At 37.5% G+C, this 18,689-nt stretch overlaps 1 protein-coding gene across 1 annotated transcript; it reads left to right on the forward strand.

Moving 5' to 3' along the window:
* Window positions 1-1,476: 1,476 nt before the first annotated feature.
* Window positions 1,477-18,464, forward strand: LOC123557718 (steroid receptor RNA activator 1-like). The gene is made up of 5 exons (XM_053544089.1): window positions 1,477-1,543; window positions 12,060-12,206; window positions 15,331-15,719; window positions 16,316-16,424; window positions 17,951-18,464. Exons 1-5 carry the CDS (start codon window positions 1,519-1,521, stop codon window positions 18,037-18,039), a joined length of 759 nt encoding a protein of 252 aa, XP_053400064.1. The 5' UTR covers window positions 1,477-1,518; the 3' UTR covers window positions 18,040-18,464.
* The last annotated feature ends 225 nt before the right edge of the window (window positions 18,465-18,689 follow it).

The following is an 18,689-nucleotide window of genomic DNA, read 5'->3' on the forward strand; positions in this document are numbered from 1 at the left end:
AATTTCAAACTGCCATATCTTTTTCAATTGTGGTCCGATTTTAAAAATTATTTCAGCATTATGAAGGGCTTGAGGAGGGCTTTCAAATAAATTTAACTTATTGTAAGGCATTCATTGCCCTTTAAATGGTAAATTGTGAAGCATTCAATAAATTTTCTATTTTTACTAAAAATAACAACAACCTTAGTTTTTGCAGACTTGACATTTAAGTTCCAAAAGTTACAGTATTCGTTCATTGCAGTAGGTACTAACTGATATGATCTCTGACATAACAGTGTCATCAAATACAGAAGTAGACAAAGTCTAAAGAGTACCTCAATATCATCTTTTATCAAACAATTATTAACATAAGTAGACAAAATCTGTAAACCTGCACATTTAGAAATACCATGTAAGTCTATTACAGGTCTGTAACCTCTAAATGGTTAGAGGCCGCCAATTGTTTTCCCATAGACGTCCATCATAACACTACGGCGTGTACGGTCTTCCATACATCAAAACACGTATATCTAATCACATGTTTGTTTTCAAGAAATATCGGACGAAAAACATATGAATAGTGAAAACTTTTTAAAAGTAATTTTCGTGTGAATGAGATGACCCCCCTGTTTACATCGTTTGCATGGCGGGAGAAATTCGTTTGATATATCTTTTTTTCAATACACATAAAATGTAGTCACATTTGTCAAAATGTATAATAAAATAGATCTACTTAAAATGCAGTAAAAATCAATTCTGGAGAAAATAATCACTTCCTGGGGTTGTTTACATGATGACTAATCAGAACGGACGAACATTACCCTATGATAGGTTAACAAATTTAAATTGGCCATCATGTAACAAAGAGCTATAAAAATAAATAGCTGTGTATTTTATATTTCTTTAGATATAAGAAGAACTAGAGCTCGTTTTATAATGTTCTTTAAGATTTCCATCATGTAGTAGCTATATATCATGAAAATAATTTATTAATTCCAGCTGATTCAAGAACAAGGTACGGGCATGGTAACATATATTGGCACATCCAAAGATTCTTACAAATATGAATTCATTTCGACCCCCACCCCCAAGAAAATTATATCTGTGGAATATGTTGCCCGTTGTCGCACACACAGCAGCCACAGTTGACTCCTTCAAAGCTTTTTTCACTGTTCCTGTTCTAATCTCTGCCCTCAATCTTTAAACAATTACCAATGTACTGTACAGTTTTAATAATGTAAAATTTGGAAAGTTTTATCGTTTGGCACTTGTACAAATTTGATATGTAACACATTGGGTAAAATTTTATTCAGCGCCTACACATAATATACAAAGTCATGAAGGAGTGTAGTAACAAAAGAAGATTCTCAGGTATAAATTTAAGTTATACCTTATTCCCAGTGTTCCCTGTATTTTTTTAAATATTTTTTTTGTATTTGTGATCTCTGACCAAATATCTTTCTTATTATAAATCAAGCAGTTCTTAAAAAAATCGCGATATTTGATTGGCTAAATATTTGACACGTGTTTTTGTTTATAATGGCAGCTTCCAGGACAAGACCAGGTAAACCATAGTTAAATTTATGGTTCTGACGTTGATGCTGAAGGAAAACTTTATTTACTTTAAAGAATACAATTTCCTGTGTTGAATAAATACTGTTCTTTCATGAAAGCATTCTCAGCTTCAGAATAAAGCTGATATCATGTCAAGGGAGATAACTTTTGACAGCTGTCAAATGTTTATTGAGATTTATAGTGACAAGTCAACTTTTTTGTGTTTAGAATTAAATGAAATTCATATATAATAATGTTAATATCAAAGGGCACACAGTCCTGGGCTTCAACCCGGGACCCCTCGCTTATACGTGTCACGGCCTCGGGCTCATGTTGGGTGCGAATTTGTTCGAGCCCCAAACTGACCTTATAGCTCACCCTGTGATATCTGGCACCCAATAAAAATTTGGGAGTGTGGCAGGCTTGCTTCTTCTTCTTCTTCCGTTCTTGTACAGGTCCAACTCTGGGCCAACGTCGTACTATGGTATATGTACAAGTTGGTGAGTGCGGCGCTCAATTATTTACAGTGCAGAGTAAACAGGTCCCAAAAAAGTCACAAATTAACTATATAGCTAAATCTAGCTATATATAGCTATTTCTAGCTATAAAACCAATAACAGTTGTTCAAAATATGTGAATATCAAACATAAAATAGTTATTATCCCATTTAAGTGGAGTATGAGACAAAAGACAATCACAAAGAATGGAGATCTATTCAGTTTCTGTTTCAATACATGTTGCGAATTTCTGCGATTAGTCATTTATAAATTTGTCACATACACGATGATTATCACAAGTGAAAAATTCAGTAATGATTTATCGCATAATACTGCCGCAGTTATTGAAAATGTGACTACAAAGATCTTGGTTTTGCGTCATTGACTTTCATCTTACAAACCTTTTGGACAAGATTATGACCATTTTGCATCTTATTTTGACATATTTTGCCATATTGGTATTGGTTTTATAGCTACTTCTAGCTATATATAGCTAGATTTAGCTATATAGTTAATTTGTGACTTTTCTGGGACCTGGTAAAAGCAGATAAAAACGACGTTGCAGCTTAGTGGGATGATGTAGCCTGGGCTCTCTTGAAGGCCTCAACGCTGCCAGCCATGATGACTTCCTGTGGGAGCCGATTCCATAGTCTGGTGGTGGAGGCGAAGAAGGAGTGAAGGAGGACGTCTTTGCCACAAAATGGAGGATAGAGTCTCATGGAGTGGCCACGGGTGTTGATGGAGGTAGGGTGGAAAAACGTCGCTGGTGGTGTTATGTCGACAAGGCCGTGAACTATTCTGTAAGTCATGACCAGCTTGGCATTGGAGTGATGTATATGGAGGTGTAGCCAGCCGATATCAGACACCATTTGGCTAGTACTGCTAGTGGTGCGGTAGTCGCCCTTCACAAAGCGTGCTGCACGGCGCTGGACGGCCTCAAGTTGGTCAATTTTGGTCTGTGTGTGAGGGTCCCAAGCAGAGCTGGCGTACTCTAGAATAGGCCTGACGAGGGTCTGGTAACACTGTGCCTTGACTTCCTGCGGGCAGCTCGTCATGTTCCTTCTGAGAAAGGCAAGGCTGTTGTTTGCCTTCTTGGCTGTTTTGGCGACGTGGGTGTTCGTCAAAGTACACGCCCAGGTATTTGCCTTCTTTCACTACTTGGAGCTCACTGCCATGGATGTAGTAGGCTGCCTTGATAGGGGTTGACTTCCTGGTTATGCGTATAACTTTGCACTTGGATGCATTGAACGACATCTGCCAGTCGCGCTCCCATTGCTGAAGTCTATCTAGGTCTTCTTGTAAGGCTTGTGCATCCTGTGTGGTGCTGATCTTCCTGTACAAGAGGCTGTCATCAGCAAAAAGGCGTGTTGTGGACTTGGCTTGGAGTGGGAGGTCATTAATGTAGAGCAGGAAGAGTAGGGGTCTGATGACTGATCCTTGGGGCACGCCTGAAGTGACTGGTGCTGTATCAGATGATCTTCCCTCTACTAAGACTTGCTGTGTACGGTTGGCCAGGAAACTGCGTATCCACTGCAGAAGGTTGCCCCTGATGCCATAGTACTCTAGCTTGCTGGCAAGTTGCTCATGGGGAACCTTATCGAATGCCTTGCTGAAATCGAGCAAGACTGCGTCGATTTGTTCCATCTCTTCCAGGCCTGCGGCTAGGTCGTGAATCGTGAGGATAAGCTGGCTCTCAGTAGACCTTCTCTTTCTGAAGCCGTGCTGTTGGTCCGACAGTATCTTATGTTTATCGAGGTGGGCCATAATCTGGCTGTGAAGGATGTGCTCGATAATCTTGCTGCATACTGAGGTTAGCGAAATCTGCCGATAGTTGGCAGGGTCACTGTGGTCTCCCTTTTTAGCTCGACTATTCGAAGAATAGTCTAGCTATTCTACTCACCCTGGCGTCGGCGTCGGCGTCACACCTTGGTTAAGTTTTTGCATGCAAGTACATACAGCCATCAATTAAAGGCATATAGCTTTGAAGCTTATTTTTTCTTTTTCTAGGTCAATTACCAACCTCTCTGGGTCAAGTCCCATAACTCTGACATGTATTTTGAGCAAATTATGCCCCCTTTTGGACTTAGAAAATTTTGGTTAAAGTTTTACATGCAAGTTACTATCTCCAAAACTAATGCAGATATTGATTTGAAACTTCACATGTGTCTTGGGGGTTATAAAACTAGTTGATAGCAACAAGTCCCATAACTCTGACCTTCATTTTGGCCAAATTATGCCCCCTTTTGGACTTTGAAAATTCTGGTTAAAGTTTTGCGTGCAAGTACATACAGCTATTTCTAAAAGGCATATAGATTTGAAACTTATTTTTTCTTTTTCTAGATTAATTACCAACCTCACTGGGTCAAGTCCCATAACTCTGACATGTATTTTGGGCAAATTATGCCCCCTTTTGGACTTAGAAAATTTTGGTTAAAGTTTTACATGCAAGTTACTATCTCCAAAACTAATGCAGATATTGATTTGAAACTTCACATGTGTCTTCGGGGTTATAAAACTAGTTGATAGCAGCAAGTCCCATAACTCGGACCTTCATTTTGGCCAAATTATGCCCCCTTTTGGACTTAGAAAATTCTGGTTAAAGTTTTGCATGCAAGTACATACAACTATTTCTAAAAGGCATATAGATTTGAAACTTATTTTTTCTTTTTCTAGATTAATTACCAACCTAACTGGGTCAAGTCCCATAACTCTGACATGTATTTTGAGCAAGTTATGCCCCCTTTTAGACTTAGAAAATTTTGGTTAAAGTTTTACATGCAAGTTACTATCTCCAAAACTAAACGCAGATATTGATTTGAAACTTCACATGTGTCTTCAGGGTTATAAAACTAGTTGATAGCAGCAAGTCCCATAACACTGACCTTCATTTTGGCCAAATTATGCCCCCTTTTGGACTTAGCAAATTCTGGTTAAAGTTTTGCGTGCAAGTACATACAGCTGTTACTAAAAGGCATATAGCTTTGAAACTTATTTTTTCTTTTTTTAGATCAATTACTAACCTCACTGGATCAAGTCCCATAACTCTTACATGTATTTTGAGCAAATTATTCCCCGTTTTGGACTTAGAAAATCCTGGTTAAAGTTTTGCGTGCAAGTACATACAGCAATTACAAAAAAGCATATAGATTTGAAACTTTTTTTTTCTAGATCAATAACCAACCTCACTGGGTCAAGTCCCATAACTCTAGCATGTATTTTGGGCAAATTATGCCCCCTTTTGGACTTTGAAAATTCTGTTTAAAGTTTTACATGCGAGTTTCTATCTCCAAAACTAATGCAGATATTGAATTGAAACTTCACATGTGCCTTCGGGGTTATAAAACTAGTTGATAGCAGCAAGTCCCATAACTGATATGCATTTTGGTCAAATTATGCCTCGTTTTGAACTTAAAATTCTTTTGATATTTAACCTTTTTGGGTAATATTTTCCTGCTTCTGGGACAATATTTCGAATAGTCGAGCTTGGCTGTCTTACGGACAGCTCTTGTTGAAGATAGTTGTGACATTCGCATGCCTCCAGTCTGTCGGTACTTGGCCTTGGTCGACTGATGCAGAGAAGATGAGTGCTAGTGATGGTGCCAGATCTTCTGCGTAGTCTTTCAGGAACCTTGTCGGGATGTTGTCGGGACCAGTCACCTTGTGTGGATCTAGGTCAACAAGAAGCTTCCGCACACCCTCGATGCCGATGCTGAAACTGTGCATGTCGGGAAGGGGACTGTTTCCTAGTGATGGAATGTGGGATGTGTCTTCCCTGATAAACACTCCACTGAACTGCTGGTTTAGAATGGTAGCTTTGGTGGCAGGCTCGCTGTGGGTGAGATCGTTTGCTTTCAGGGGTGATATGCCGCTCTTGTCGCACCTCTTCCCCTTGACCAGGGAGTACAGTTTCTTTGGATTGCGGTCTGTTGTAACCATGTCCCTGAGGTATCTATTGTATGCCTGTCTGCAATTGTAGCGGGTGTCCTTGGTAATCTGCTTATAGCGGATGTGGTCGGCTTCATTGCCGGTAGCTCTTGCCCGCCGGAAAGCCCTCTTCTTTCTTCTGGAGGGGCATTTGGCTTTCCTGGATATCCAAGGCTGGTTGTAGCGAGAGGTGGTCATTTTGGAAGGAAGTTGGGCTGTGATGGTGTGGTCCACAAAGTTCCTGAAAGTTGTCCACAGGGTGTTGATGTCTGTGTGTGGGTTGTATCTTGTGGTGAAGTCAAGGCTAAATTCTCTGACAGCTGCCTGTATGTTGGTCGTTTCAGCATTTTTTCAGAGGAATATCTTTCTTGGAGGTAGTTTGTAACGAGCTGCTGAAGTCTGTGCGTGGATGAAAACTGCATCATGGTCGCTGACGCCTGGCAGTGGTTCACAAGGGCTAACTAGTGATGGACGGTTGTGTGCTAGTGCTTGATCAGTCCTACAACATATGCAGTATTATGTACCTTCGGAATTCAAAGTTGAATTTCCAGTTCGTAGGGGGTGTATATCATGGCATGGACTTGTTCACAAAGTGACAAAATGTGTTGACCAGGTTTTTGGTAGAGCACTCGCCCTGTAAGCGAGAGTTCCCAGGTTCAAAACCCGGCCTGGCTGCACATTTTTCTCACCCTGTGGCTTAAATACATGAAAATTGTCCAAATGTCAAGTTATTCACGTCACACTTACAGACAAACATCCTATTCCCTCACAGAACTACCTGCATAATACACTACTATGTACTAAGAACCTGTCACTACAGCAAAATACCTTGGTGCAGATATTTTAATCTCTCATCAGATACCCATAAATAGGTCAATAAAAGGCAAATCAAACTAGGTTTTCTTCACAGGAACATAAAATTCAACTGAAAACACCTTTTCAAAGTCCATGGCATATCAGACCTTCATCAGACAACAGCTGGAATATAGCTCCAAAGTCTGGTACACACAAACTCAAATAGACCCAATGTTTTAATGGGGATCTCACACAGCCAGAATAGAGTTATGGTCCTTGTCAAAAATATGCATAAAAAGTGCCTAATTTGTGTTGCATGTATGTCAAAAAGAATATGACTCAGGATGATGAAACATTGCAGGAATATTATTGAGCATGTGAAGTTGTGCACCTGGGATTTTGTTAGAGATAGCGCTCAGCCAGACCAGAGTTATGGCCCTTTGACTTAGTCAAAAATACACATAAAAGGGCATAAAAATTTGTGCCACACATAATTATCTCAAAAAGTATTTGATGTAGGGTCATGAAACAATAAAGGAATATTATTCAGCATGTAAAGTTGTGCACCTGGGATTTTGTTCCAGATTTCCAGTCAGTCAGTCGTTCTGAGTCTGACAAGAGTTATTGCCCTTGATAGTCAAAAATATGCATAAAGGGCATAAAAGCTTGTGTCGCATATATCTCAAAACAGTTTTTGACTTAGAGTCATAAAACATTATGGGAATGTTATATAGCATGTGAAGTTGCGCACTTGGTGTTCTGTTTGGAATTTTACACAACCAGACAGAATTATTGTCCATCAAGTTCACTTAGTGAAAAATACTTAAAGGTTTGTGTTGCATATATCTTAAATAATATTTCACCAAGAATCATAAACCAAGAATGAATTTTATTCAGCATGTAAATTTGTGCATCTAATGTTGGTTTTTATGCCCCCACTTTTGGGGGGGCATATAGATTTGCCCTTGTCCATCTGTTGGTCCTTCCGAGAATGTTGTGTCGTGCCTAGCTCCAAAAGTATTTGACATAGAGTCACAAAACTTAACAGGAATGTTGGTCAGCATGTGTAGTTGTGCACCTGGGGTTTTGCGTCCGGATTCATTCAGTCATGTAAGAGTTATGGCCCCTGACTTTGTAAAAATTGGTCATTTTAATGTTGTGTCGTGCCTAGCTCCAAAAGTATTTGATGTAGAGTCACAAAACTTTACAGGAATGTTGGTCAGCATGTGTAGTTGTGCACCTGGGGTTTCGCGTCCAGATTCATTCTGTCGTGTAGGAGTTATGGCCCCTGACGTAAAAAATTGGTCATTTTAATGTTGTGTCGCGTGTAGCTCCAAAAGTATTTGACCTAGAGTCACCAAAGTTTACAGGAATGTTGGTCAGCATGTGCAGTTGTGCACCTGGGGTTTCGCATCCAGATTCATTCAGTCATGTAGGAGTTATGGCCCCTGACTTAGTTAAAAATTGGTCATTTTAATGTTGTGTCGCGCGTAGCTCCAAAAGTATTTGACCTAGAGTCACCAAAGTTTACAGGAAAGTTGGTCAGCATTGTGCAGTTGTGCACCTGGGGTTTCGCGTCCAGATTCATTCGGTATTGTAGGAGTTATGACCCCTGACCTCCGAAAATATTTTACCTACAGTCATTACGAAGAGAAATGAGTTAGTTGATCTGTATCCTTTGTCATGTAGTGGGGGCATCTGTGTCCCATGGACACATTTCTAGTTTTTTTTTATTTCACATTGCAAGACCAGAGTTTTGGCCCTTGACTTTAAGTCACTTAGTAAAAAAAATAGAAGTTTGTGTCCTATGTATCTCCATGGAGGTAATATAGAGATGGAGTGCGGACGAAGGCACTTCAAAGGTACACTGTGCGGCACCGCTGCTTTGTCAGGCCTTTTTTTAAGCTGATTTTAGGGCCGAAATTCGGCCCCATTCCCCAGTCTAAAAAGTATACTTTTTTCCCCACCTTGGCCAAAAATTCCCCATGCAAAAAAAAAATGAAATTAGTTTTGATTTTCAGTCCTGATTTTAACCAGTTTTCAGCAAATATATTCCTCCAAACAATGATTTCGCAACGTAATTTTCCCCTCCAAAAGGGACCTGGTACCCTTCCCCAAATTTACAAAAAAAGGGCTGTTTGTTATCCTCTGATAAGTACCTGTCAATCAGTAGCAACTAGGTGTTAATCGGATATCATGTTGTTCCTTACGGAGTTAATCGAGTGAGACCCGATGAACAGCCGCAATAATCCGATAATGGGATCGGGATGTTCCGATATTTTCCGTTTAGTAACTACCTGACACTTCAAATACACATTCTGACGTCATTTTGGAAATATTGACGTCTTGGCAATTGAAGTTGACGAAATACACGCATTTTCATGTCATCCACGGTAATGCAATTATAATTGATTTACATCGATTTTGTTCTTTTTGGAAAGACTTTATTGTAAGTGTTACTTATGGCAAATAATGATTACGAAAACTAAGATTTTGAAGGGATTTTCTATTCCAATGAATTAATTCAAGTAACAAGGCTGTGGAGTGATTCTGACAGTGACTGGCCATATTGTCCACGTAAACACCCGAACGATAGAGAAATGATTAATTGCAAACATGTAAAATGCGAATTTGAATGGTGGCAATATTCGTTTGTCAATTTGAAAGCTGAAACTTTACCGGGGGGTCCCTGGATATGTCCAGAATGTAGAGACAAGAAAGCTATGAATACGAACTTTCACTTTATAATAAATGAGATTATAACGTAATATTACTGACCTACAAATCCAATTTAGCTGTACAGAGCGTATATGGATATTAAAACATGTCTTGTCAATATGCTTGTACAGTCTAGGGGAATAAGTGAAATGCAAGGCAAATATTTAAAAAAAGAAAAAATAATGTGCATCTTTACAGGCACCGATCTACAGATCGTGCGACAAAATTGTAGAAAAATGTTCCACTTTTAACAGTGAGATTTTACACCAGCTTCAAATCTGCGAAATAAATAATCAAATAAATAAATAGATATATAGATCTATAAATACACGAAGAAGGCGTTTGGTAACTGAATAACTACTTAAATAAATAAAATTTAAGTTATATGAATGACTTACATAAACTTGTAATCAAGACCAATTATATAAAATATGCAGTCTAAAACATGATCATTATTTAAAATGCTCACAACTGCTCACGTTTTTAATACCCAGTAAATGAAAATTTGATACCTTAACTTTAATTTAGCATGTCTACATTTTTAGGAAATTTTAGGAAATCTAAAAGAATTTAGTTTAATTTACATAATAAACTGTAAATGCTTACTTTAATGAGTCACTGTTATCTGAAGAGTTACAATATCACAGAAACGAATGCTTTAAGAAGTAGTACATTTACTCTACCGATGAATCCCCAGCAATGCGCATTGTTTGTATTAATTAGTTTCAAAATATGACACGTGCGCATTATGTCACTCACAACTTCCGTTTTGTTGAAATTTTTATGCATCTGCTGATTTACGATAAAACCGCGGTGCCACACAGTGTGGTCAAAGGATTATGTTAATTACATGTGAAGTGGTGATAATTAAGTGACTGTGGTGATATCTCTCGTAGGATTCTGAAAGGAGCTCAGCAAGGAACAACATGTGGTATAATAAATAATTATCACCAATTATCTCGTCCGCACTCCATCTCTATATTACCTCCATGGTATCTCAAACTGTACATGACCTAGAGTCATGAAACATTAGAAGATTAATATATATAGCATGTGAAGTTGGGCACCTGATGTTGTTTTTGGGGATTACACTTTGCTAGGCCAGTTTTGGTCCCTAGCATAGTGAAAAATACACATAAAGTGCTTCAAAATTTGTTTTATATACCAGTATATCTTAAAAAATATTTCGCCTGGAGTCATGAGGCCATGTACAGTGTAAGGAGTGGGGCACACTTGTGTCTGGACACACAGCTAGTTAAACTGTTACAAAATAGCTTTCAGTGAATTTTTTTACGTTGAAAGATACCAATAGGTGTTTTAGGAACTTTTTAAATATGTTTAAAACTAAAATTTAGTTGCTGAAAACGCTTTATTCTGCCTTTGCGACCATTGTAGATCATGATCAGCCTGCACATCAGTGCAGTCTGATCATGATCTGCACTGTTCCCCATTCAATCAGTTTCTTTTTGGTAAGCGCCCCTATTAACAGTTAGTGGTACTGTCCAAATTGAAAGATGGACAAGTTCATTATAGAAATTTAGCAGGGTAAGGGTTAAAACTAAATTTTAGTTGCTGGAAAGGGAACAAATGGTTAAGCTGGTGAATTTCCATGCATAAAAATAACGCTTGAATTTAGGCATAAAGGTTTGACAATGAAAAAGTATATCAGTCTATAAAATACATTATATGTTGGTCAAACCTGCACGCCAAATGAATTAAGGATACCAGGGTGCCGAGACATTTAGAATGTAACATCATTTGCTAGTGTAAATTGCAAAATTTTTCTTATTTCGTTCAGAAATGTATCTTTCAGTAGTATATTACCATCTTTTTTTCAACTAACTGAAAACCTATTTTGTTGGATTTTGAGTAGGTAAATAATTTTGAGTGAGCAAATGATGCCCTGTCTTCACTGCAGGAAAACGATGTTCTAGCGGGGCCTGGATAACTTAACTAAATAAAGCTGCTGAAGTCCATATTCTCATTACCATAAAGCTTATTTAATACATCTGCTTTTTTGGCAAGCTGTACTTTGCATTAGTATACAAGGTCTAAATGAATTTAGGAGCTTGCTATCAAGTTCAGAAATTTCGGCTTAAGGGTTCTGCTCCATTATTGCCATATTGATATGGTAGGAGAATATTATAGGAAGAAGCCGTGCTGAAAAGTGCACAACCTCTGCCAGAAGCCCTATACAATATAGTTTGTAAAACTTTGCAGTTTTCCCATTTCAATTTATTTTCTTTTGAAAGCCTTTATTCATCTGTTTATAAAGTATCAAAAAGGTGGTTTAGTGTCAGTACCGTAGTCTAATTACCGCTGAACTTTTCCACTGTGCTTTTAGTCAGTGTCACATCATTGTGACTTTAATTTTCCTGCTTTTTACTATTTCTTATATACATAAACATGAAAAAAGTCACTATCTTAGAGATGCGTGGCTCTCCATGAAAAAGTCTGTTTGACTCTTACATTGAAATTGGTTTGTACATGGCAGATGCTAATAGAGTCTAAGGCATAGGAACATTTAAAAAATTGGTTTGAAAGAATTAGACAGTGCTGTATTACAGTATGGTGTTTTAAATCTGTTCACAGGTAATCCAGAGAGAGGCTGGAATGACCCACCTATGTTTAACTATAACACAGAAAAGGATGGGTCTACACAACCTAAGAGAGCACTAAACAAGAGAGTGGCTTTCCCTGTGTCAGGGAACACTAAGGGACCTACACCTGGATATGCAGGTACTTCTGAAGCTAGTATATGTTTTCCAATATTTCAAATTTAATGAAATTGCACAGGGCCCCTAATGTCCTGTGTTTTGAGGGTTCGGTCATCATGGATTATAGTATTCTTTGCTTTAGTTTAAAAATACCCCCTTGAAAGCTTCAGTCACAATGGAGCAACATTTTATGACATTTTCACTATTTGTATATTCTTACAGAGATTTATTTAAGGAACAAAAACACCCAAACAAAAAGTTAGATTCGTACTAGAAAATTTAATATGCCTGGTTTTTTCCCATAAAATTCTGTAATTACCTCCCTTTATTATGATTAAAAAGCTGTGTATTTCTTTCTATTTCAATATTATTTCTAGTTTTTCATTTGCAATTGATAGATATTGAGATATTTCGTCAGTAGAAACCAAAAGAGAAGTTTTAAAACTGTTTTTAACTTCTGAGTTCAATTTTTTCCCTTATCCATCTTGGTTGTGCAAAAAGAATGATTATTAGTCCCCTACTGGTTGAAAACCAGTTTCGGGGACTATAGGAATACGCTTTTCTGTCATTCTGTCATTCCGTCATTCTGTCATTCCGTCCGTCCGCAATTTCGTGTCCGGTCCATAACTGTTTTATCCATAAAGGGATTTTAATATTACTTGGCACAAATGTTCCCCATGAGACGACGTGTCATGCGCAAAACCTGGACACCTAGCTTAAAGGTCAAGTTCACAATTGGAGGTCAAAGGTCAACAGGGCTTTTTTCCTGTCCGGTCCATAACTCTCCCATCCATAAAGGGATTTTAATATCACATGGCACAATTGTACCTCATAATAAGATGATGTGTCATGCACAAGTTCAGACCCCTAGCTCAAAGGTCAAGGTCACACTTAGCAGTCAAATGTTAACATGGCATGAACAGGGTCTGTTTCGTGTCCGGTCCATAACTCTTTCATCCATGAAGGGATTTTAATATTACTTGGCAAAAATGTTCCCCATGATGAGTTGATGTGTCGTGCGCAAAACCCGCACCCCTAGCTCAAAGGTCAAGGTCACAATTTGAGGTCTAAGGTCAACAGGGCTTTTTTCCTGTCCGGTCCATAACTCTCCCATCTATGAAGGGATTTTAATATCAGTTGGCATAATTGTACCTCATAATAAGACGATGTGTCATGCACAACTTTCAGACCCCTAGCTCAAAGGTCAAGGTCACACTTAGCAGTCAAATGTTAACATGGCATGAACAGGGTCTGTTTCCTGTCCAGTCTTTAACTCTGTCATCCATGAAGGGATTTTGATATTACTTGGCACAAATGTTCCCCATTATGAGGCAACATGTCATGCGCAAAGCCCAGACCCCTAGCTCAAAGGTCAAGGTAACAATTGGAGGCCAAAGGTCAATACGGTTTTTTTCCTGTCCGGTCCAGAACTTTGTCATCCATCAAAGGATTTATCCGATTACAATATTACTTGGCATAAATGTTCCCCATGATGACGACGTGCCATGCGCAACACCCAGAACCCTAGCTTAAAGGTCAAGGTCACACTTGGAGATCAAAGGTCAATAAGATTTTTTTCCTGTCCGGTCTATAACTTTGTCATGCAAAACAGGATTTAAATATCAGTTGGCACAAGCATTTCCCTGGATGAAACAACATGTTGTGCGCAAAGCCCCGGCTCTAGGTCTAAGGTCAAGGTCATACTTAGAGGTCAAAGGTCAAATTCAAGAATGACTTTGTCTGGAGCATTTCTTCTTTATGCATTGAGGGATTGTAATGTAACTTGGCACAAATGTTCACCACCATGAGACGAATTGTCGCATGCCAGAACCAGGTCCCTGGGTCTAAGGTCAAGGTCATACTTAGAGGTTAAAGTTCAAATTCAAGAATGAGTTTGTCCGTAGCATTTCTTCTTCATGCATGGAGGGATTTTGATGTAACTTGGTAGAAATGTTCACCACTATGAGGCACACTTTTTTTTAGAATTATGTCCCTTTGTTATTACTATAAATAGATTATATTGTAACTTTTTTATTACTGGCCGTAGGGTAAAAATTGAGACCACTTTTCTGTGGTACAACATGCACGGTACATCCAAATATTAGGTGTATTTTGATCTATCTCTACCTGGTAAAAAGTTTCTTGTGGACTTAAATTTTATAGATTTTTTTTTTTTTTTTTTTTTTTTTTTTTTTAGGGTTTATTTCACTTTGTTGTTACTATAAATAACTTTTATGATAATTTTTGTATAATCGACCAAAAAAAATCCAAATGAAAACAACTGTACGTTTTTATATATGCAAAGTTTAATCCAAGTGCTTTGTTACATTATATTGTATATATAGTACAATATTGTTTATACATCATTGACAGATATCATTTCATTATGTTTTACTGCAGTAGAGAAAATTAGGTGCCAGAAGGGGACTTTGTATTGCATGGTAATACTTCATTCACTTGTTAAATTTGGTTAACACCTTTAAAATGTTTTAAGAGGTTTTTGTGGTACAAAGACAGTTTTATAGAAAAAACGAGATATCCATTACCCATGATTTAAAAAGATTAATTGAAAAAAAAAGATGCCCCAATCCCTTTAAATGTTCCATGCAAAAATTCCACTGGTCCCAATTCCCTGACTAAAGAGAGGGCCCTGTTGCTCATATGTATTTGATACTTATTTGTTCTTCAAACAGTTCTTGTATTATTTATTATTACATGTATTAGCAGTGTGATTTACAAGAAAAGCTGGCCCTGCTGTGCATTCCTCTAAAAAGCCTAAATAACATTAAATTAGAACTGGAACCATCTTGTGAAAGGAAAATATATGCACATTAAAAATATCATTGCCCAGTGTATTTTAAGACAGATTTTTCTTAAACTTGCTTTAATGTTGTAAAATAGTAGAAATTTAGGATAATAGAATGAAAGCTTTTTCTTTGAAGATCTTGTTTACAATTTATAGTTTCTTACAGGTCTACGGTTTGTGGTCAGATTTGTTGTTACGAGGTGCTTGTTTTTGCTAGGTGATTTAACCATGTTACCATTTTTGGCCTGGTTAAAATGCTAAAGTAATGTTTTATTGAGAACAGAGCAATTATTCTATTACATGTCAGGTGTTACTGATTATGTTCTATTACTTATTACAGTTTTGAATCCGAGCCAGGGTCCACCCATTTTGAACCCAGTCTTACCGGCAGACATTCAGGGACCACCTCCTCTCCCTTCACAACCGCCTATACCTATTGGTCTCAGGGACACACCCCTTGGCAACCAGGCAGCTCCCCAGAGCCCGATACAGCTGCTCCCTCCATCTGCTGATACCTCAACTCCACAGACGGTTCCCATCCTAGTTCCACTGCTGGTTCCATCTTCACCTCCGAAATCTGAAGAGCAGGTACCAGAAGCAGTACAGCTGGAGGATGAGCGACTAGAAGAACTTCTCTCAAGATTATCATTCGATACTGATTCTCAGTTACTGCAACTGAATATTAACAATTTCGAAAGTGTACTTAACAAGTACAGGAATATTTTAACGGTAATACTCACTTGATAATCTACTGTTAAATGATATATCATTGCTGGTATTTATCTGACACTGCTGAACTTAAATTGAGTGAGTTTGATCAAGTGCAATAGTACAACAATACTTACTTTGACTGTACTAACAGCTGAGTCTAGTCAAAACGCTACTATAGTTTAACCAATAAGTTGTTCGAACAAGAGAAGACGGGTGTAATATAATTTTGGCTTGTTGATTTTTGAAAGATTCTTTGAGAACAAAGATGAATTTTTTATGTTAGATACTGATGGAAACCACCTATTCATTCAACATTTTTTGCATCTATGTCTTGAACAATATCACCATATCAGTATTCCGTGGTACAGGTACAATAGCATTTTATGTCTTTTGTGGTTTTTACATGAACAAACTCCCGTCTTGAACTGTACAGCAATTCTCCGGCAATGCTTGACCAAACTCACTTATTTACATTATCATCATAATTAAGTATAAAACCATAAAAAGATGGTTTTCCATGGATCTGCTTTTGGCATTCTCACAGTTAAAGCAAACTTCTTAGAAGTAACTATGAATCCTGCTATTACTTACATATTTTTATTTATGTTTTGCAGCTAAAGGTCTGTGATGAAATAAAAAAAAAACTGGAACTATTTGAAGAGAAATGGAAGAAGGGTTGCCTTAGTGATAATGTTAAAGTTAGAATTACACAACTTTCTACAGGTAAGGTCCTAGACATTATCTCACTATACATGATAAATGAGCCGTGCCATGAGAAAATCAACATAGTGGGTTTGCGACCAGCAAGGATCCAGACCAGCCTGCGCATCTGCGCAGTCTGGTCAGGATCCATGCTGTTCGCTAACAGTTTCTCTAATTGCAATAGGCTTTGATAGCGAACAGCATGGATCCTGACCAGACTGTGCGGATGCGCAGGCTGGTCTGGATCCTTGCTGGTCGCAAACCCACTATGTTGATTTTCTCATGGCACGGCTCAAATGTCCATAAAAAATGTAGTTTTGTTGGTATCAAGGAGTTTAATTAGAGTTTATTTAAGGCCTTGGGTGCTTCTGTGGCCAAATGGTTAAGATCCTTGACTTCGAATCACTTGACCCTTACTGTTTAGAATGTAGAATTCTTCCGTGCGAGGAAGCCATCCATCTGGTTTACGGAAGGTCGGTGTTTTACACAGTTGCTTTTGCCTGCTGTGCCTGGAATAAGAGTCACCTAATGAGCTACAAGTTTGTCTGATGGATGTTAAACCCAAAATGAAAACAAATTTGACTGGAGCTATCAGTCTCACCAAAGCAGATAAGCACATAGTAATCAGTTAAGATTTAAGGACAATCTCACTGGCAGTTTAATACAGGGCGATATGTCTGAAGTTCATGCTCCACATTATATTCATGTGGAGATCAAGCCAGCATTGGTACAGTATTTAGGAACATAGATTAGGTTAAGCAACAGTAATTAGCTAGGTGGTTGAAATACGGTTGAAAATGTTAAACTGTTGTCTACTGTTTCGTCAGTAAAGCTAATAATGCACATGTCAGAAAACTTTTTTTATTTTCAGACTATCTTTATTCAGGTAATGAATAGGTATGACCAAGAAACATTTTGTTAAATCAATCAGAATAAACTTGTACAAGATTTTCACGTAAAATTACCAACAGTAGCTTTAGGGCTATTGCATGAGTCAATGTTTGTAATTAAAGTTTAAATATTACAATTTGACCATTAAAGGAAGCTTAAATACAGTTTCTTTGCATGAAGTTAGAATAAATGAATAATAATTTAAACCACATCTAAAAGTAAAAACCTATGACTCATCTGATATCATATGTGAGTATGTATCAAGAGGAACAAAGAAATTTCCATTTTGTTTTCAAAATCATAAATTTGTTTAATGATATATCTGTAAATTTATGTCTAGCTCTGTTGAATGATATATCTATATTTATGTTTAGCTCTGTTGAATGATATAACTGTATATTTATGTCTAGCTCTGTTTAATGATATATCTGTTTATTTATGTCTAGCTCTGTTGAATGATATATCTGTATTTATGTCTAGCTCTGTTTAATGATATATTTGTATATTTATGTCTAGCTCTGTTTAATGATATATCTGTATATTTATGTCTAGCTCTGTTGAATAATATAACTGTATTTATGTCTAGCTCTGTTGAATGATATATCTATATTTATGTCTAGTGCTGTTGAATGATACATCTGTATATTTATGTCTAGCTCTGTTGAATGGTGAGACAGACAAGGCCAACCATCTACACTTGGCTCTCATGGTAGACCATATAGCAGAGGTAGGTACAGTTTCCTGATTCACAAAATGTAGCTTAAATTCCATCATGCTAGGTAGTGTTTCAAGATTTAGAGTACAGTGTTAAAACATTATGCCTAGAGTAATCAGATTTCCACTTCTATGTGATGAGGAGAAGTGGCCAACTCTTGACTGATTACTGGAAAATGTACTTTAATACAAAAGGGAAAAGGAGAAAGGATACCAGTAATGACAGGGTTATTATTATGTTGTCTGCAACTATTAAAATGACTCGTTTACACTTTTTGGGTGAAAGTTTGTTAATGAGAATTTTCACAAATTTCTCAAAACTTGCATTTTCCCTTTGTCTGTATAACGCTATAAAATTACAGATAATTATGTATATTTTGCAAAATATCATTTAAAGTAATTTGATAAATGTAAATCATCTGCTTTTGAAATGATGAATAAAATCTATATTCTGCATGGGGTTTCTTTCATTCTCTTGGGGAAGTTGTCACTTACTTGCAGAGAACATGCTAAACCTTGTAAATAATCTAGGGTATATAGCTAATAACCTTATAGGACTGAAATACTGGTGAAAAATGGCAGAAGGGTAACATACACATTAAATAATTTTCTGCAAAGGAAGGTCGCTGGTTCTACCTAGGTGACCGCCCGTAATGAAATAATGCAGAGAGGGGCACTTGG

Source organism: Mercenaria mercenaria, chromosome 5, assembly GCF_021730395.1.
Source record: "Mercenaria mercenaria strain notata chromosome 5, MADL_Memer_1, whole genome shotgun sequence".
In the NCBI taxonomy this organism is placed as follows: domain Eukaryota; kingdom Metazoa; phylum Mollusca; class Bivalvia; order Venerida; family Veneridae; genus Mercenaria; species Mercenaria mercenaria.